Source organism: Vanessa atalanta, chromosome 6, assembly GCF_905147765.1.
Source record: "Vanessa atalanta chromosome 6, ilVanAtal1.2, whole genome shotgun sequence".
Classification (NCBI taxonomy): Eukaryota; Metazoa; Arthropoda; class Insecta; order Lepidoptera; family Nymphalidae; genus Vanessa; species Vanessa atalanta.
In genome coordinates, this window is record NC_061876.1 from 6,218,202 (window position 1) to 6,239,412 (window position 21,211).

The 21,211-nt window shown below is 30.8% G+C and overlaps 4 protein-coding genes and 1 long non-coding RNA gene across 5 annotated transcripts; 2 read left to right on the top strand and 3 right to left on the bottom strand.

Annotated features, from left to right (window-relative positions):
• Positions 1 to 2,712: 2,712 nt before the first annotated feature.
• LOC125064537 (A-kinase anchor protein 10, mitochondrial) lies at positions 2,713 to 5,549 on the top strand. Its single transcript, XM_047671636.1, has 3 exons — positions 2,713 to 2,896; positions 2,971 to 3,072; positions 3,998 to 5,549. Exons 1-3 carry the CDS (start codon positions 2,872 to 2,874, stop codon positions 5,482 to 5,484), a joined length of 1,614 nt encoding a protein of 537 aa, XP_047527592.1. The 5' UTR covers positions 2,713 to 2,871; the 3' UTR covers positions 5,485 to 5,549.
• Positions 5,550 to 7,315: 1,766 nt separating this feature from the next.
• LOC125064906 lies at positions 7,316 to 8,040 on the bottom strand. The gene is made up of 2 exons (XR_007119597.1): positions 7,920 to 8,040; positions 7,316 to 7,490 (listed from the first exon to the last, which is right to left on the bottom strand). It is a non-coding gene; the product is annotated as an uncharacterized LOC125064906 (long non-coding RNA).
• Positions 8,041 to 9,663: 1,623 nt separating this feature from the next.
• Positions 9,664 to 12,329, bottom strand: LOC125064625 (G-protein coupled receptor 143-like). The gene is made up of 7 exons (XM_047671777.1): positions 11,895 to 12,329; positions 11,695 to 11,806; positions 11,511 to 11,605; positions 11,182 to 11,360; positions 10,809 to 10,968; positions 10,371 to 10,538; positions 9,664 to 9,960 (listed from the first exon to the last, which is right to left on the bottom strand). Exons 1-7 carry the CDS (start codon positions 12,045 to 12,047, stop codon positions 9,754 to 9,756), a joined length of 1,074 nt encoding a protein of 357 aa, XP_047527733.1. The 5' UTR covers positions 12,048 to 12,329; the 3' UTR covers positions 9,664 to 9,753.
• A 1,793-nt stretch (positions 12,330 to 14,122) lies between these two features.
• On the bottom strand, positions 14,123 to 16,066 carry LOC125064536 (uncharacterized protein DDB_G0283357-like). Its single transcript, XM_047671635.1, has one exon. It carries the CDS (start codon positions 15,962 to 15,964, stop codon positions 14,405 to 14,407), a length of 1,560 nt encoding a protein of 519 aa, XP_047527591.1. The 5' UTR covers positions 15,965 to 16,066; the 3' UTR covers positions 14,123 to 14,404.
• Positions 16,067 to 18,804: 2,738 nt separating this feature from the next.
• LOC125064764 lies at positions 18,805 to 20,419 on the top strand. The gene is made up of 3 exons (XM_047671966.1): positions 18,805 to 19,059; positions 19,376 to 19,486; positions 20,143 to 20,419. Exons 1-3 carry the CDS (start codon positions 18,878 to 18,880, stop codon positions 20,348 to 20,350), a joined length of 501 nt encoding a protein of 166 aa, XP_047527922.1. The 5' UTR covers positions 18,805 to 18,877; the 3' UTR covers positions 20,351 to 20,419.
• The last annotated feature ends 792 nt before the right edge of the window (positions 20,420 to 21,211 follow it).

Below are 21,211 nucleotides of genomic sequence, written 5' to 3' on the forward strand. Positions count from 1 at the left end.
AAGTTATAATTAAGTTGGTAAGTAATACTTGTAACTGGTGGGTTCTGCGCGTATATATATATGTATGAACAAAAAATGTTTCAGTCTTCGAGGATTTCGAACCATTAAATAGTTCTAAAGCAGTCTTACAAAAATATCAGTTGTACTTCACTTTTAAATGCACCTGTTGTTTGTTTTCTTTATTATAAGTTCAGTTTCCTAAATATTCTTCCATCTTTAGTGTTAGTACATACATACATACAAAGTAATTGTGGACCGTAAGAGAAAGTAAGGTAATTATAATTAAAATTCATAATTATAACAATGTAAAAATACATGCAACGCATATATCATAGATTTTAATTTCCTCGTGGTTAAGATTTGAAATAAAATTAATGTAAAGTATATTTCTTCATGACTATTGTCTCATCCAAGCGATTTTTCTTGATTTTCTGAAAAAAGACACATAATAGTATTTTATCAAGTACATCAAAAATGTGGTGTACCTAGAGATTTTCCTCAATAAAGAAAGAAAATAAAAGAATAAATTTTAACTTAACTAACTCAACTTACTCATCAAGTATAAATGTACTGTGTACAAAATATATATCTCGGTTTCATTCATTTTTTTTAAGTCTGTGTTCTATCGAACTGACAAAAATTCACGGTGTAGACAGTGTATGGCTTGATGATTCAAAAGCCCTTTTAAAATTCTATAAAATAATTAGATTTATTTTTAATGCTATTAATTATGCATCTTCATTAGCATTTGCGGTCCACGTCGGGTGGCACTTTGGATGGAGTGGCGGTAAAAAAAAAGGTTCGTGTATACTAACGCACGCGCGTGAGTCTACTTGTCCGATATAAGGAAATATAGATTTTACTACTTATTAATAATATAATAATTAAGTATTATAAAATATAATAAATAATGTAAAATAAGATAAGGTGTGCAGTTGTCTATTTCGAGCGATCTTTAACTGGCGGTTTAGCGAGCAACTTCATGTAGTTTTCATGTACATCCGGGGATCCGCCACAGGTTCTAGTGATGTATGTATACAACTTATCAATGTCCGTCCATCTACGATTACATTTTATCATTAGGGCCGGACCGTGAGTTTAGGGGCACTGGGCTAATACTACTTATTATTTAATTACGTAAAATATAAGTAAACAATTATAAAATGCCTATGCCTACTGTACTTTAAATCATTGAAACCCAAAGTATAATGTACTTTATGCCGTTATTCAAATAAAATACACAATTATTTTATAGTTTTAGGTCGAATATATAGGCTCAGGTCAGTGCGAAAAATATCCAGGTATTTTCAAAATCAACACTGTAATACAACTCCTTCGGATTTGATCGAAGCGAGAAATGTTTTCGTGTATGGCATTGTATAAAATGATCGACAATCATTTACAAGAAAATTTATTAAAAGAGCAAAAACTAGCGAATTCATGAATTAATTTAAAGCAAGCAATAAAATTGAAATTTCATCCTTAATTTATGTTTATAATCCATTTTGTGCTCGGCGATGAAGGAACACATCGTGAGGAAACCTGCATGTGTCTAATTTCAATTCTTCCAAATGGGTATCCTCCACAAAGTATACTCAAATGCGAGTTGTATTGGAGTAGCGCGGTGGAATTAGCTCCAATAATAATAATAATAATAATAAAGAAAATTATTCGCCAAGCATAGAGGATGTTAACAAATTTCTTACTACTAAATAAAAATAACACATTAATCTATGCCGGTAAAAAGGTCGTAGACTCAGCTTAAAGCTGCTTTTCAGTCTGCACCTACTTACATACAAATGCTGCCAACACAAAGTGTAAACTACTTATTTTATACTTACAAAATTTAGAAGAAAATATATAGGGTAACAAAATATTGTGATAAATTTGAAATTAGTAGTGAGCTGCTTGGGATAAAATTTTGTAATTAATGTAATATAATAAATCATATAATCATATAAATTCAGCCACATGTGTATTCCGCCAACCCGCATTGGAGCAGCGTGGTGGAATATGCTCCAAACCTTCTCCTCAAAGGGAGAGGAGGCCTTTATCCCAGCAGTGGGACATTTACGGGCTGCTTATGTAATAAATCATATAAAATTTTGTAACAAAAAAAAAAACCTCATAAAGTCTGAGGTCTTAGCCCAGCAATTAGACATTTACAAGGTATTACTATTTGTAGGTTATATTCATTCCTATAAAATAAAAACTTACGTTGTGAATACTTAATTTAGCAATCCATATAAAAAAATCTCTAAAATCTTACCTCGGTAAAAAGCAACAATCACGCAATCAAACAAACAAAACAAGAATATTTCCTTTCGGAACATGGACTGGTATTATTTGACGGCCAACCCCAGCACCGCACGCACTTATTGTCAAATTACGCGCGCTTTCCACGCTTCCTGTTTCACTCTTCCGTCCCTTGTCAAAAAATCACCACCATACATTGCATTTCTTGCAATCTGTGGTGGTGATTTTGTGAAAGGAAAGATGTTACACATTAAAAAATACCATTAATAAAGTACGATAATTCCTGACTTTATTTACCTCCAGAATGTTTAAAAACGATTTATTCCCCAGTGTCAAAACACTAAATAAATAAATCGGTAAATTGAAATCATACCTATTCGAGTTAGTACATTTTTTTAACCGGCAACGGGCAAACTCTTTTTTTGTCAAATCAAATGTCAGATATGTCAGTGTTTAATGTAACGTAGGAATAAAAAATGTATGTTGTTGTACTTTATTTACAAAATAATTGTTACGGTTTGTTGTCTTTATGGAAGTAATTGGAGATTACTACGTTTTTATTTTACAATTAATGTATTTTCTACCATATAGTATACAGAAACAATACTGTAAAATATGATAAAGTTTTGGAAAAGCGCAGGTTTGTTGATCACTCAACAAAATTAAGTGTTATTGTTATAGATTTTCCTATTACGTGCTATATGTGTTTTTTAGCAAAAGGTAAATCTGGCTGCCCAGTGCGACCTCCAGAACCGATTTCTACCCAAAACATCGAAGTTGTGCCACTGGATACAGAAATCGACAATTATATCGATGGTAATTTTTTTTAATATAGTTAGCCGAAAAAATAATACAACTGTAAGAATTGCACTATAAGTCACAAAAATATTTAATTTGTTATACAAGTTCAAAACTCCATCAATTTGAGTTGTTTACTTAAAATACAATATTCATTTCTTTACTTTTTTATATGTATAAATAATATAGACAGATTTTTTATTCCTAGGACATTTGTAGTAAGAAAATATTCATGTTATAATTTATAAAATACAATTGGGATATCATGGGCTATTCTACAGAACAGTACTATATCAAATACAATTTTATTACTATATACTTAAGATTCATAAAGCAGAAAAATCTGATATCTCCCTAAACAAATTATGTAATGCTGACTCTTCATTCTTTTGTTACTTAGGAGGAAAATATTATCTCTGGTCCATTTCAAAAAGTGCACAATTTAATATTGTAGTCATTTTTAAAAATATAGTAATACCACAACCTATTATATGATTTGTATATGTGCACAGATTTATATTTCCAATTTTGTACCATTAATGGTAAATTTTCTAAACTGTATGCTAACTTAGTAGTAAATATTTGTTACTGTTTGAATTTTGAAGCAAACATAACAAAAAATTTGGAATACTCTTAATATACAAGCAAAAAAGTAGAATATAAATAATAATAATAGAATATAAAATGTCCTTCATAGTATTTTTTCCTTCATATAATTGTTCTTTCTATAAAAACATTAAGTCATCATTGTAAATCCAAATTTACCTCAGAAAATATTAACATATGTCAATACTGGCCAGATTTTAACATTTTCTAGTTCAAACCATTACCTAAACTTATACCTGTTTTCACATATTGTCAGAAACTTAGAGAACTCAATGACTATCTTTAATATGCTCTTTTTAAATAATCAGATGTTACACAAATCTTTATTTTTTTTCAGATAACTCAAATATTTTTGAAAAAAAATCCAAGTTATCAATAAATTTACATGACATACTTATTGAAAAAACAGCAATTAACTATTTTATTATGTACATGGAAGGTATAAACAAACAATATCTCATTAAATGTTGGTTAGAACTAGAAAATTTTAAGTTAATATTACAAAATAATGATACAGACCATGTAAAAAGTCAGCATTCCAAGATAAGTCACACTAAAAGTTTGGATGATCACTCAAATGACAATGAGCTTGAAAAGAGTTGTGATAAATTTATGTCACAAAAATTTAATTGGAAAACAAGTGTGACCAGTTTAAGAAAAACCAAAGGCGAATGTTCCACAAGTTCCTGTGGAGATTTAACTCAACATTTAGATTATTATGAACTTTTTATGCATGAGAATTGTTCAGATATCACTGAAACAGCTATTAGCTTGTTCAAAAAATATGTGGCTTTAGAAGCTCCATATCAACTAGATTTAACGGACAGCATAAGAAAATTAGTTATATCGAATATATGTCAGCCCGAAGGTCTAATAACAGAAGAATGTTTTAAGCCTGTGCTGGATACATTATACCACCAAATTGACAAAAACTATTTTACTTCTTTCCAAAACAGCCCTTTTTATATTAAGTCTCAGATAGATATCTTAACAAGTGGATGTATTACTCTTCAAGATATTCTCCACAATGAGGCAATACTCTTTTACTTTACAGAATTTCTAGAACAAGAATCATGCAGCAACTTGCTCGAATTTTTAATATCTATTATGCATTTTCGAGACAACCTTGTCAATAGTAACCAGTTGAATCTTGAACCAGCTCAAGGTGATGCTATAGTGCTTTATGACAAATACTTCTCACTTCAAGCAACTAATCCTATTGGGTTTTCGACTGACATTCGTTTAAAAGTTGAAAGTGATATTTGTAGTGAAGTGGGTTTAAGAGGCACTTGCTTTGACATACCTTACAAAATTGTATATCAAACGCTCAATAAACATGTGAAAACTTTCTTAGGATCAGAACTATATTACACTTATCTATCAGAAATGATAAAATCAGTTGATCAGTTATGGTCTCCTAACTGTAAATCACACTCTGATTGCAGCAGTGAATTTAGCATAAGCACCCGAAATACTCTCTTAGCAATGGGTGATCCTCTATTTAGAAAAAAACGAAACCATTCTGTACCTGATATGTCTATAGATTCTAATCAACTTTACAATGCTGATGCATTATGGCAGAGAAAAAAGCACGATGGTCTAAGTCTTGGTCGAATTAATAGTTTGGGTAGGTTTGAATCTAAATTTGAACCTGATCCAGACAAAAGAGATAAATCAGTTCTAAAAAAAATGGTTAGTAGGTTTGTACCAGCTAATACATCAAAAGTTGAAGAGGAAATGGCTTGGCAAATTGCTCATATGATTGTAAAAGATGTCACAGATTTAACTATGGCTCCACCGGATAATGATAATGATCATGTATAAATGTGTGATAAAAATAATTATGATATAAGTACATATATATTATATATTTTGTAAATAAAATGTTATAATGTAATAAATATTCAGAAATATATTAAACTTAAATACAATTAACTTTTTTTTAAATCCAACTTCTTAAATTGGTGCAGCTGTAAATCATTGCGTATTAATTGATTGCTGAATCGTCAACATGGGTAAGTAACATCATAATTAATAAGATGAATCGCTCCAGTAGGCTACTTATTCATTCTCTCAAGAACAACTATTCAGTCACAGCTTTATAGTACAACACTACAAATCGTGGTCTATGATTCAATTATTATAAAAAAAGTAAATAAAATGCCTGGCCCCGCATATTTAAACACACTCATCTCTACCTGAGCATAATTTTTTAAATATTTTGTGTAGTTTTATCAGTTTTCAATTGTTTGTTAATTATCATCATTATTCACACTTGTGGTGGGAAATCAATAAAATTCGATTAAAATAAAATGTCGTAGGAGTTACTTAAGTATTTTTAATTATTAATCAACAAATATTAAAAGGATTCGGGTACCTAACTAGATGAATGAAAATATCATTGGCGTAGTTTATTTTAAAATTATAAAGTATTATAGTTAGTTATTGATAGTATCAAATAATAATTTGATTGATACCAAAACTAAAAAAAGTGAGCCGAGATGGCCCAGTGGCTAGAACGCGTGCATCTTAACCGATGATTTCGGGTTCAAACCCCAGGCAGGCACCACTGAATTTTCATGTGCTTAATTTGTGTTTATAATTCATCTCGTGCTCAGCGGTGAAGGAAAACATCGTGAGGAAACCTGCATGTGTCTAATTTTAACGAAATTCTGCCACATGTGCATTCCGCCAACCCGCATTGGAGCAGCGTTGTGGAATATGCTCCAAACCTTCTTCTCAAAGGGAGAGGAGGCCTTTATCCCAGCAGTGAGACATTTACGGGCTGCTAATGTAATGTATGTAAAAAACTAAAAGCTTTTTTAATTATTTTTGTTAGCATATTACCTCAGATAGTGATTCATTTTATTAAAAATGTTTATTATTTGTTGTGGGTACTACATACGTACTTCATTCGATTAAACTGTATACATGAATAAAAAATAAAAATAAAATAACGATGTTTTAATTTTTGTTGCAAAAAATACTTTTTCAGAGGTGTCCGGGGAAAAATCCATATTTCGCCCAAATGTCCGAATTTTAGCGTCGGCAATTTAGGTGATGGTAGCCCTAGTTTTAGTGGATATAAAACATCTACTATTTTTCCTAAATATTAATTCCGAATATGAATAAATGCCCTGAAAAATTAAAAAGTTATGTAGGTAATGCTAAGTCAGTGACTAATGTATTGTTTGTCTTTGCGAAGTCATTCCTGAATCAAACTAGATAAACAGAGAATCGTATAAGTGAATTGTAACTCGTTAAGGTGAATTGATTCATTCCGGTGAGTCAGAATAAGTGAATCAAAGAAGACATGTACTCTGAATCCACACATCAGATTATGTGGATTCAGATTATATGTCTACCGAATCGTCATTAATATCAGTACTCTGCAATATTCATAAGAATATGTTACGCCTTATGTCTTAGCTGATAAGTATATACGGCTGGTTAACATTAAACTTTATATTTATTTTAAGCATTACAATTGTCACTTTTAATTTATTAAAATTAAATACAGTAGGTAAACCAATGATATTCTAATAAATAGATATATACACTTATTAAACAACAGAAAAAAGTGTTCCGCGCCAGGGGCCGTTTATTTTACATTTCGCTACAAGTAAAAAGGAAAGCTTGATATAAACAATAAGAATAAAAGAGACAACAAGATGTTTTAATTGCGCGTGAATTTAAACAAATATTATTCGGGCCACCAATCACCGCACGTTAGTCTAACAAATTCATTACGAAGGCGTCCAACTGCATTCACTTCTTGTTTACGAACAATTGCGATCCATTCTTGAAGCTGAATCTCTGAAGTTGGAAACCTACGAAGAAAAGACGGTAAATAGTCAAACTCGCTGGTTATATAAACGATTTATTTCTTTGTTTACGAACAATAGCGATCCACTCTTGAAGTCTGATTTCAGTGGTAGCTTTATTTTAACATATTATGTTAATAATAAACTATTTATATTTTCTTTTCTTATATTCGACAAGTTTAATTATAATTAAGTGTATCAAACAAAATTATAAAAAGGTTATTAAAAGAAAAAAAGAACTCTGGAGTAAAGATGACTTTACTGCCTAATATTCGCATCTGTACTTTTATTTTATGTCCAGAACGCACGCATCCTTGTCGTTCTTACGACAAAAAATGTATTTTCCATCTCTTTCTTTTTTCTAACCTCCAAATATCAGAATATTAGAAAAATAAATGAAATAAATTAATAAATCAAAGTATATTGCTTACTTACATGTGGTATGAGATCCCTTGTGTTTTATTAACTTTGGTATCGTAATTGGTACACTTTCTAAATACACACGATGGCATTTTGGATAGTTATTACGAGGAGCGCGAAACGTATTACTCGTTGTCGTGCGCGACACTGATTAAAGACAATACATCCCAATTAGGACGTTTTCTGGTCTTCACTTTTTGCGCGTATATAACATATCTGTTTAGTGTTTACTAGAACATCATTGCAGTACACTTACTTTTATATCAAATCGGTCTGTCAAATCAATAAATATAATGAAATAAACTACTTATGAATAGACTACCTAGTTCATTATATTATAATTATGTAAAACCTAGTAAAAATCATAGTGACATTAATTGTTAGTTCCTACGACGAATACCTCTTTAAAAAAATAGGGTGAATGTACATTTCTGTAACGACTATGCGGAATAAATTAATATCTACTATACTACATTAAATATGTTTGTTCGTCGGAATACGGATGTTTATTGTTGTAGAAACATTGATTGTACAGGCCCCTCTTTTATGGAATCCTCGAGGCTGTAGACCCAGATGGGCATCCGGAAAAGATCCCCTAATCACTGATCTGATCTTCAAAATCATTTTTTTTGTTAGAAACTAATCTGAGGCAGTTACAAAAGCATCTCTTGCTTTTTTTTTATTAATAAAATATCCAGGGTTTAAATAATTTTAGTTAAATGGACGTGGCAGACCAATAGTAGCAGCATGAACATATTACTTATCCTTGTGGTCCTATCGGTAGAAGCGTAAGAACATTTTAGTCTTTTTGCTCTCTTAGAAGCGCCCCATAAACAATCGGTTATTCAATAATTTCAATCAAAATTATCTTTGTCAGATCAGCTTACGAAACTTTTATTTATATAATCCAAAGAGGACCATGTATATAATTTATGTTAAAATATACATCATTTGATATCAGTAATATGATAACCTAATAACACCTATTTTCCCACTTCGCAAAGTTAATACATCCTTCCTGCGGCACGGTATAAGATTCCACAGCTAATTTTAACTTGCCCTATTAAAAATTTTTTTGCTCATATTAAAAAAACAGATAAATAAGGCATATTACTCAACACAGGACCATATCAAAGATAAAAAGCGTGGACTTAGTTTTTATTGACTTCTAGGCAGGATATGTATATATATATATATATAATAAAATCTTTCTGTCATACTCTGTGATTAAAATGATAGAAAAAAGTAACTACTGAGTTTCTTGCCAGGGTATTCTCGGTAAAATCTACTTTCCAAACCGATGGTACCTTTAAATTTAATTCAACACTGTAACACGACGATTCAAAGCTTTTATGACCCTACTTGAATAAAGAATATTTTGATATTTTGAATCTTAAATAAAACAGAACCACGAGAATCGCTCGAGGAGGTAAGCCTCACCTCATCAGTTATTATACTCTAACGAGTTAAGTTGTATTGTTTACATACTTGTGTACTCTAGTCCTGTAATTATAGTCATCCGTGTTGGTTTGGTTAACAATACGGTCGGTGTTCAAATAGCGATTACTGTAGAAAACTTTTTTAAAAGTAACTGATTTTGTAATTGTTACTTCACATCGAATAGTTTCAGACTATGATTTTTTGGGCCATCCTCACAGAGAAGATTATTTTTCATTATAATTTACCATTACTTTAACATACCTAATATTAGTTTTTATGATTTACCGGAAATTTTAAACCTTTTTTAAAACAACATAAACCAAGCACATAAATGCAAAATGTATTAATAAAATTGTCACAAAAATACACACGTATCCAAATAACTATTTGAATAAAAACAAAAGAAAAATCACAAAGTTGCATAGTTATTTATAGCTGGAGGTATTGGTGACATTGGTAATCGCGGCGGTTCTGAGCCAAGAAGTGGCGACTGTTCATCGTGGAAGCTGAAGTCTTTTTGTAAATTTACTAATGTTGGGCTGAATTTACTCTCGATAGGAGCCCACCTTCGATATACCAAAGCGTTCAGTAAAGCTTGCATTGGATTCAAAAAGGCCTGAAAACAAAAAAATTGTATTATGTATATATTTTTGTATCAAATAAAAATATAATAGTGTTTTATTTTGCAGTTTTTAAAATGAAACAAATGTATTCTTAATTTTCTTGTTGGTAATTATATCGATACGCATCAGGATAACTACTATCCACACCATCATAATACTACCATAATTTGTTTTGTTTTCCTCCCAATACAGGGTTGAGTCATCTACATATCACCACATAAAATTTGGATAAAATTTGGAATAGTGATTTATTACTATTTTAATGTGTAATATAACAGAGCTTTTGTTAAATTGTAAAAAAGGTTTGTTTATCTTTACTAATAATAATAAAAACTTATAAAAAAAACTTTCATTAGAATGGAATATAGAGTAAAGTTTTTTCTTTAACTAATTTGTTACTTACCATAATATACCATATTATTATAATAACTTTAACAGGCATGTTAAACCACATTGTCCATACCAAGATACCATTTACCAAGTTTGGTAACCAACATATATAAAATACTGCATTTATCAAAAAGAATTTTAATCTTAATGTATCAACTACCCTTCGTTCTTTACTAGTAAACTGAAAATGATAAAATATATTCTAATTAAAAATGATCATATGACATAAAATTCAATGCATAAAAACTGTTCAGAGCTTGGTTTATGGAAACTCTCTTTTAAAATTTTAGTTAGAGATCTAATTGTAATCATCATATGTAAGTATGAAGCAAAATCATAAAAGACAATGATTCATAAAATGACAAACCTTAATGGGAATACACTTGGGGTAATTAACTATAAACACCAAAAATAGTATGTTACAAATACAAAATTTATACAGATATGTTACCTGAGCCAATGGTAGAGCAACAGCCATTTCTATATTTTTACTAGCTAAAAGGTAGATAACTGGATTCACCACCATAACAATAGCAATGGGTAAATATGTTGCACAGTAGTTAGGAAGTATTCTTAAAATTGCAGTTGAAACTGATTTTATATTATGACATCTGAAAATTTTAATTGCAATGTTTGAATGGTGTATACAGAATTGTATATAATGTACACCTACATTATTTATTTACTAGAATTATAGACCCAACAAAAATCAGGAAAAATACGAAAATACATGTTACATGTATGATTGTACACTGCAATACATCTAACCAGAATATTTTATTGATGGAGAATGAAATAAATATAAAGCTTGAAAAAAAGAATACCTAGCATTTGGAATATAGAGAATAGACAAGCCAATACTTGTTGTTACAGCTGGTATACCCCAAGCCAAGGAGTGATAAAGTACTGGATGAGAATCGTGACCTTTAATTGAATGCCATATATCTATTGCATAGAATAACGTCCAAAACCAAGTAGCTGTGTAGAAATACTGAGTCCAAGCCTGAAACATATTTAAAATCTATGATAGAAACTTTTACACCATTATCTCGAACACCATTTCATTTAATAGCATGGCTCTTATGCCCATGGTGTTGGTATTCAATGTAATGTGTTACAGTCAATAAATAATATACTATATGAATTAACTTACAGATATTATGCTGCAAAACAACACACTAACATCATCATTAGGCATAGGCATTATGTTTTTATATTGCAACCACAGGGAAGATCGGACGAGGACTCCTATAAAAATGTGAATAAAATAGTATATAGAAATATTTCAAGTTTTCATTAAAACAGTTATTTAATTATTTTTGTTTTAAATTAATTACCAAGAGAAGCAAACAAGTCTGCTACAGCTAACCAAATTATAATATGTCGTCCTCGCGTAGAAGATAGGCTATGCAATCTTTGGAAGAAACTTGGTATTCGTCTTGGAAAAATCTATTTATATTAAAAAGATGTATTAAAAAATATATAATATCATTATCAAAGTATCAATTCTATTTCTTGTGACTGTTTAACTTAATACCTGATATATAGAACCAAGAATTCCAATGCTCGAAGACACTAAACAAACTATGTTATATGATTCGGTATTAAATTCATCCATAATCCTAATTGCCAAATCTTCTTTATTTCCGGTATGGTGGCAGCAGAATGTTTGAATGGTAGGGTCCGACATGTTTTTAATATGTAGAAGTGTTTTCACTGTATACGTTTTATAAATTAATTAACAAACAAAATATGAACATAGATTCAGTATTTACTGTTTTTTAAATAGGCCCCAAACTTTCTAAATGATATTTTATTATTACATATCGATTATTATATTCTAATTTTTAAGTTGCGTTCATATTATTTGTCATGAATTTGCGCTACTAAATAAACAGATTAAGTAAATACAACAGTTTATGTAAATAAAAATAACTGCAGAGGGGTATTGCGATTTGCGTGTTTACTATTGTCAATTGTAATTGACAATTTGTCAAAAACATGACGGCAGTGATGCCAACTTCTAGAGAATGTATTTACTAAGGCAAACTTCAAACTCCCCTTAATGTCGATTAAAGCCCATAACGTTTTTGTATGTACTTAGAATTTTTGTTTGAAAGGTAATTATAATGTTATTAATGATATTAACAGTGAAACATTTTTATTTTAAAATTCTTTGAATACTTTTTTGCTTCTTACTTATGTTCTTTTCATTCGTTATTTTTTAGTTCTTTACACATTTTTGGTTTTTTCTTCCCTAAATAGTTGTACCCCGAAGCAACCCCTTATACATCTTGATTCCTCTTTAAGCGAAAACCACAAAGTTAGCTGCACTGAATGACAAATGGAGTCTGGGGAGTAGTGCTGCCACCTTCACACCCGCATCAACGGTAGGTGAAATATAATATTATCTAAATTTTTTAGCGCAATAAAACCAACAAAATAGTTAACATTCTCGTATCATGATGGAGATTGTAAGTAGTAGTAGAAAGTAGTAACCAAATATTAAACATTTCTTATATTACCAATGCGCCACCAACTGGTGAAAATAACATGTTATGTCCCTTGTGCCTGTAGCTAAAACTACGGAATAATCATATGCCCAGTCGAGCTATCGGACAAAAAATACCTGTTTTCAGAATAACTGAGAAATCTCATTAAATACTAATAACATGATTGTTTGCCAGTTTCAAAGTAAGCTTTTCTAAGCATTTGCATTGATTACTTGATATTCTTTAAATCAGCTTTCTCGGTTCATACATTTTGAAATGTATGTACTGTACTATCGGCTAATTTGTATCGATGACTCATGAGACTTTACTTATTGGTTAGTATGAATTTTTGCTCGTGATTTGCTACTGCTTTTTCAGACATTTATGTTTGTAGGTACAGGTTTTGTCATTTGTGATTATTATTAGATAAGAAAAATAATAAGTAAAAATTTCGAAAAACCAATCCCATGAAATAATTCTGATAGTTGATATTATTTACATACATTTCTACCTACAAACACCGATATAAATAGTTAAATTGACTTAATCTACTTATACCTTACCATTTTTTGTTAGCCAGGTTTAGCTTATATATTTTCCGAAATGATTTGCGTATGCTCCTTCACTCGAGAATTGACATTTTCGATGTACTTATTTTAAAAATTCTCTTGCATTTTCATACTTCTGCACTATGTAAAAGTTTCCTATCCTTTGATAAACACTCTTTAAAACTACCACATATTTTGAACCTTAATGATAAATTTCAGATTTCTTCATTTTATTGTAGTTTATTAATTACAAGGGTTAGTTTTCGGTCTGAGTAAAACGAAAAATGAAATTAAGTGTAAAATGTAAAAATCTGAAAGTAATTTAAAACACGCAAAATAATAAAATAACATGGCTACTCATACATACAAAATACTACATATTTTTATTAAGCGTATTCTGAAACAAAAAAAAAAATCAGAATTTTAAGTTCCTTTTTCATTTTACATTATGCTTGAAAATAATTTGATTCTGAATTTACACAATTATTTATTGATCCTAATTTAATTACTATACATTTTGTACATAGGCAAAGCTCTTAAATGTAGGCTAAGTTTTACTTTATACTTAATATGGATCGACTTTTATATGGATTTTTTTCTTAAAAATATATTATATAGGTGTTAGCTTACTAAGGGTTTAGACAATCAAAACTAATCAGAAAAGATAGAAATATTATTTTTCTGTCAAACTATATTAATAAATATATATATATATATGTATATATATTATAGGTTACTTTGTAATACATATAATATATGTCATATTCGCGACATTTAATGGTACTAGAATTTTATGTAATTAATACTTGTATATATGGAATGACATTTTTCCAATACGTAAAATATACTAAAAATTATCTTAATAATTGTATAGCTATTCTACAGCTCAAAGAGTGGTTCGCTTTTATATTATTGTTATAGTATAAGATTTCATCTATAAGCATGCTACAATAATCGACAACACATTTAAACGGAACAGGGTCTTTAACTAGCATTAAAAACAGAAATTATTTTTCAATTGGTTGCAAAGGTATAACAGTGAGATTATGTTTAACACTGTAACAAGGATTAATCGGATCTCTGATTTCTCCTGGTTCTTGTGTGCAATTAGGCAAAGCATATTCGCTGCTGGTATTTTCAGAAATATTTGAAAGTCTTAAAGCAGTCGGAGATTCAGAAGATATTATATCTTCAGTAGGAGCCGTTGTAAAGCTTTCTATGTTCGTTGAATTTATATTAATTGGAGTTTCTGTAACATTATTTTCCGCTGCTGATTTAAGAAGGGTAGAACAAGGTATAGTTGTCATAAATTCTTTACCTTCTTTTGTAACAACGGTAATTGTACACTTTGTATTATCCTCTTTATTATTCTTATCCACACCTAAATCCTTCACATCAGCATCCGGAGTGAATGAAGTTGCAATAGAGCAAGGTATCGCAAGTACTTCTGTAGCATTATCTGTATTTATAGTTAATGTACAGTTAACTAAATTGGCTAAGAAAGGGTCAGAAACTGGTGTTGTACTATTTTCAGGGGCAACAGCAATCGGTTGTCCTCGGTTGTCATAAATTACTGTGTGATGATGACGACCAGTCGATCTAGCCAAATTCCATAATGCCAAACCCGTTAATACAGTACCTATTCCAGCACCAGCTATACCAACTCCAGTTAAGGCACTTCGTGTTTGGCTTACACCTCCGAAGTTTTTGCCATTATTAGCATAACCTCCAAAATAGCCAGGTGCCTGTGGTCCGTATGCTCCACCATATCCCCCATGCCCTCCATAACCTCCATAGTTTGTATATGGTGGAGGAGGTCCTTGATGATGATTGTTGTAGTTATTTCCTAAGCTTGAATATGGTGGTGGTGTTGGTCCATGTTGGGGTTGGTTATTATTGTTAAAACTATTTGTAGGAGATGCGTGAGGTCTGAAGTTATTGGGTGAGTTTAATCCTTGATTAGAAGGAGGTGCTGAGTTAGAACCTGATAACCCTGACCCTTGTGGGTATCCGGTACCTGAACCAGAATTTCCAGATAGACCACTCGAAACCGGATATGAAGCCCCCGATTGACTGTTCTGCGGAGAATTTCCAGATTGTTGTAATGGTACGTTACTTCTTTGGATGCTTTCTTGTTGAGATGTTTTTGGTGGACTGTTTCCAGAAAGGCCAGTATTACTTTGTGGATATGAATGACCTGATTGACTTGTCTGCGCTGGTTTAACTGATTGCTGCAAAGGTACGTTGCTCCTTTGTATGTTTTCTTGTTGAGGTGGTTTCGGTTGATTATTTCCAGAAAGTCCAGTATTACTTTGTGGATACGAGTGACCTTGATTACGACTTTTTTGAGCTGGTTTTTCCTGCCATCCAAACAAAGAAGGTTTGGGCGCGGAAGCTTGTGAGTGGCTTAAGGGAGTAGGTGCTGGTTGCGAATTTGTATTAGTTTTTCTACCTGAACTGCGGCCAGACCCCGAACTTCGACTTCGTGACATGCTTCTTTTGGATTCAATGCTAGTCACTACAAGAAGAAGCACAATAAATGTCAAATATAACGTCTTTTTCATCATTTTCACGAAAAATATATTTATTTTTATAAATCGATAACCAAACCAAATACTTTTAACCGTACACTTTAACAACGTGCTATCAACGCAATTGTTCAACGCAATGTGTTTCTGGAACGTTATCGTTGGTCACCCACCCTAGGTGAGTTAATATATGTTATTATAGTGAGGAGGTCTACCTTTGCATCGAGGTTACAACTTCACACGCGCAAACAACTGTTTTCATAGAATCAATAAAGTTGCCGTGGTAGCAACAAAAACAACACAAATCTTTTAATAGAAAGTAAAGACAAAAATATAATGCTTAATGAATCCTTAATAAAAATAATCATCATTTTTGGAATAGCATAATTAAATTTCTTATAATTTGAAATAATGTCTTGTCCATTTTTACAAAAATTACGTAAGAAACTAAATCACTCATTTTTTTAATAAATTTAGCTAGAAATTTGATAAGAACCAACTTGCCTTTTATCTTAAAATCAATGATTATTTTGCATCGATAATGACTGGAATCACATGTACCTATAAGCACCTATATATCGTAAATAGATTTAATTTTATATGTGTTTTGTATAAAGCTACGAATGTTAAAAGAATTTCAAACAGTAATTTCTTTTTTTTTTTTTAACATTAATTTCACAAATTAATGCGTCACTCAAACAGTACTGCAACTATTTTTGATTAATTAAAAAAAAAACGTTTATTTAAAGAAAATCCTTTGAAATGTAGTGTGTTTCAATAGTAACTCTTCATCTTCAGCGGAAATGTTATTTGCCCTTGTTACCGCCGTAAATATTGAGGATAAATTTAGAAGTCCTTATGACATTGGCATAAAGATCAAATCTCAAAGTTGTTTACAATGTTTGTGCTTATTCAATTTTGAAACAACTCTTATAGTTCAATTGGGAAATTACACTTTGCCTTGTCATGAGAGTATGGCATGTCTGTGATGTATTTCTATACCTATTGTATTTAGGTACCATTAATAAATATAAAACTAAGAATAATAGTGTGATGTTATGCAATTCGAGGTAAAGCTACCGTACATCAAATTTCAATTTACTCAATAATAACGTGTCACATTTAGAACAACATTTTTACGATATGGAAATAAAAGTTCTAAGCTCTCCACAATAAGGTAATTGGCTAGTTTAAATTGGCCAAAGTTTCTAAATTATAAGTGTATTACTATTAGGTTTATAGACTTTAAACAATTTTGTGTCTCACAGTTTAAATAATTTTTTTAAGGGTATTCAATATTATTATTATTAATTAATAAATAAATCGCCGACATGATTGCTCACAGGGAAAGGTCTCGACCAAAGAGGCCCCAAAACTGATCCTGCATATCTCCCACATTTGCAATACCGGGGGGCTTGCAGTTAATTTGCCAGCCTTTAGGAAATGTGTAAACTCTATTCTTCAAGGTTCCCAAATCATATAAGTCCGGAAAAATCGCCGTCGAAAGCTAGTGGTACTACAGAGTAGTTGAGCGAAGCAGAAATTGCGCTTTTGTAGACATTCGGACATCAATATGGTACGGGTGGAATGGAACGAATTCTGACGCGATGTCTAAAAGTGAAATTCAGCAACCGGAATTAATCCAAACAATTCCTCGAAACCAACCAATTAATCCAAGCAAGTCGGAAAGCGCTTGATTGTCGATAATTCAAGTCACTGCGTTGGTACTGGAGTGCTCAGAGCCCAGAGGTGAAAGCAGTACTGCATTTGGAGCTGAATTTGCACCTTGTACAGTTGTAGGCAATAGGCCAACGTGAAGTACTGTCTTGCCTTGCTGAGAATACCAAGCTCTTCAGATACTAATTTAACTTTACTATTCAATTGACCGCGTAATCGAACAAGGTTCGAGCTATCAACACCAAGTATTCCAATACTAGTTGTATAATACGCAACCGGTGTATAAGGTGTCTACGGTAGTGTCTGCATTGCAGTGAATATTACTGATATGCAACAAGTTATTAATATGCAGAAGAAACAGAGTAGGTTATAGTACGCAGCCTTGTGGAATACCAATATTGACGATTTTTAAGTCAGAGTAGGCATCATCGACAACGCCCCTGATGCAGGAATTGATTTCTTGAAACATCTGTAAATTACCCGAAAGAAAATTCAAAATCGACGAAGACTTTGTTAATGTCCTCAATTTAAAAAATAAAGAAAACTGCATTCAATATTTTCAAAAAACTTTAGATGTCCTCGGAAACGACTCATTTATAAAATTCTACATTTTATGTCAACTTATAAATCATAAGGATATTTGCTATCAATCAAACATAAAGTGATTGATTGAGAATTCCACGTAAACCTCTCGACCTAAAATTCAATGAAGGAAATAGATTGTCGCCAAGAGACGTCATGCCTACAAATAATTAAATTATAATAGTTTTTGTATGCGATGAATCTCTCGCCGCTACGGCGAGAGATTTACCTAAACTTAAGAAAATTCTAATTAAAACGATAAATATGCATGCAGACATAAAACAATGGTATTCACAACAAGACAGAACAAAAATGCCTATTAAAATTTTTGGAATTATTATTGTTTTATATTAAATAATAATACTGCAATAAAAATCTTTAAATTTATTCAAATTTAAAAATTGACTACTGTGTTTCATAGGAAACTACTTCCCAATTTGAATAGATCATCGGCATACATGACAAAAAATCGTTTTTAATTTTCATGCCTTTGTTCTTATGATTTTATAACGACACAATGTGTACGTCACAGATAGCATATCACAATATTTTCTTTGATTTATCTTTATAATATTAATTATAGATAACTGATAAAACAACTAATAAAACCAATACTTAGTTTTACACTAGTTAACCATATTTTATTGAAGAGTCACAACCTAATTGTCCTTAACATTTGTATGTTCATTGAAGATGTTTCTTTATCTTCTAATACTAAGTGCTTTGAATATTTCTTTAGCACTGCCTAATGGAATTATTCCACAGAATGTCATTACCGTACCACCTAATTGTCCTCCGGGTCAAGAATTCATAAATGGACAATGCAGAGACATTTGGAAAAGTGGACTCACAACACCATTGCCACCATCGCTGATGTAAGTAATTATAATTATTATATAATTTGAGCTGAAATGCTGTATACCCTTTTGCCACACTTAGTTTACGTAATATTTTATTTGACAATATTATGTACATAACTACAACCGGTAAACGCAAGGCAGAGGATTTTTTAAAACCTTATTGCACGCATAATGTGAACAAAAAAGATGCCTATTTAATAATCATCTTTTACCCTGAGGAGAGGATACAAGTAGGTTGTTTGCAATTCTAAAAAAAAAAAACCTTTTTATTGTATTGTGTTTCTATTATTTGTACAATATTATTATAAAAATTATTTGACTTTTTTATTAGATACGGCAAAAATGTCACCCCTATGAATATGGTCACCGTACCTACAAACTGCCCTCCAGGTCAACAATTTATAAATGGACAATGCCGTGATGTTTGGAAAGGAGCTTTAGCGTAAGCATTAAGTTTTATATCGAAATCGAAAGCGTTCTAATATAAAATTACGTATATATTTACATAATGTTAAGCAATTTTACTTTTGTCTTTAGGTACTTCCTTTCAATTTGTTTGTTGTTTTATCAAAAAATGCCTTAAATAACTCTATATTCAGTCGAGGTTTGTGTTATTGGTAGGCGAATGATACGAAAATACTTATCAAAGGAATGGCCTTTGTGTAGTCTTGTTTTTACCTATCTTAAAATGATAATATATGAAGGCATCATTATGTATAATGTTTATATTTTATTAATATACACATAATTATATTTCGAGCGTATAATGCGCAGAACAACAGCTGCAAAGGTGAAATAATAATAATTATAAAATAAATAAAAACCGCATTATTAATAAATTTTCATACTGACTATACTTAAATATATGTCAAATCAATGTGAAAAAAATATAATCACAATTTTTAAATACTTATGATAAAACAATGACAAATAATCATGATAAAAATAAATATTTACATATACATCTTACTTATAACACAAAATACTTACTGTTATCGACTGATATCAAAGCAACTAATATTATTATTAGCAAAATAATAATAAATATATGAATAAAGAACTAATTTTAAGTAAGTAAATCATATTTTAAATTTTCAGTGAATCGATGCTTTTTGAAATGTTATTAAAAAATCCATTGGCAAGATCAGCTACTCGTAATAATCAATTGTCCAAGCGCGAAGAAGACAAAAATGGAAAAAACATTCTTGAAAGTAATGACTCTTTAAGAAATATAATAAGTGTCCCGACTCAGTGTCCTGAAGGTTATAGACCTGACGCTCTTGGAATTTGTCGCAGAATTTTTTAATATCTTTTAATTTTATTGTTGATGGAATATATCCTAACGAATTTATATGAATAAAAATATAACCATTTATGCTTATATTTCTTATTATTTAAATTTATGTAACTCACATTTACATGTACATGTGTCTATAGATCAATCATGAAGTCGCTTCCCTCCACCTTAAATTTTATTAGATATATTGAATATGTATATTCGTATGAGTGAGGCTCGTGCTTATAAGCTGTCTTGACAGTAAAAAAACTAATTAGATTGTATTTGGTAAGTTTATTTTATTATAAATTAATTTATTTGACATGATAGGGTGCAAATTCGTGACTACCACCCATCTAAGTATTCCCAGATTAGTCTTGACCTGTAGTGCATACGGTGAGCGTGGCTATTTATTCCGAGGCATTTAATATCGGCAATAAATTGATAAAAGATTTTCATTCAGCTTTTCTGACACGGATGCTACTTCCTAACTTCTGCTCATGTGCTAATTTCTTATAGTATATCGTATACTTTGGTATAATTTAAAAGTAGTGCCTACAAAAGCTCTCTTAGACAGAGGCCTCTTTTCTTTTCTTGTCTTAAAAGCCTTCAATGGGTTTTTGTACAAATACTTACATGTGGAAGTACTTTATTCGACGCAAAAAAAATTTTACTTTCGAGCTCAAATTTTAGGCAAAAAGAAAGACATGATAACTCAACTAATTATACTTTAATTTTATATATTAACTTAAATTAAAATTAACTTAAATTTATAAAATACTGTACCATACATTAAAAAATATAGTTAATATAAAATCGAATTACCCCTTTACTCCGAGCCGTGGTTGACTCGCTCGAGACAGATCCTTGAAGACGAAACTTGCCGCACCC

Coding starts and splice junctions, on each gene's coding strand:
- LOC125064537 (XM_047671636.1), top strand. CDS start 2,872: ATGATAAAGTTTTGGAAAAGCGCAG. Junction 2,897..2,970: donor AAAGTTTTGGAAAAGCGCAG/GTTTGTTGATCA, acceptor TGTGTTTTTTAG/CAAAAGGTAAATCTGGCTGC. Junction 3,073..3,997: donor AATCGACAATTATATCGATG/GTAATTTTTTTT, acceptor ATTTTTTTTCAG/ATAACTCAAATATTTTTGAA.
- LOC125064625 (XM_047671777.1), bottom strand. CDS start 12,047: ATGTCGGACCCTACCATTCAAACATTCTGCTGCCACCATACCGGAAAT. Junction 11,807..11,894: donor TTCTTGGTTCTATATATCAG/GTATTAAGTTAA, acceptor TAATATAAATAG/ATTTTTCCAAGACGAATACC. Junction 9,961..10,370: donor TAATAATATGGTATATTATG/GTAAGTAACAAA, acceptor TTTTGTTTTCAG/GCCTTTTTGAATCCAATGCA.
- LOC125064536 (XM_047671635.1), bottom strand. CDS start 15,964: ATGATGAAAAAGACGTTATATTTGACATTTATTGTGCTTCTTCTTGTA.
- LOC125064764 (XM_047671966.1), top strand. CDS start 18,878: ATGTTTCTTTATCTTCTAATACTAAGTGCTTTGAATATTTCTTTAGCA. Junction 19,060..19,375: donor CCATTGCCACCATCGCTGAT/GTAAGTAATTAT, acceptor CTTTTTTATTAG/ATACGGCAAAAATGTCACCC. Junction 19,487..20,142: donor GTTTGGAAAGGAGCTTTAGC/GTAAGCATTAAG, acceptor TTAAATTTTCAG/TGAATCGATGCTTTTTGAAA.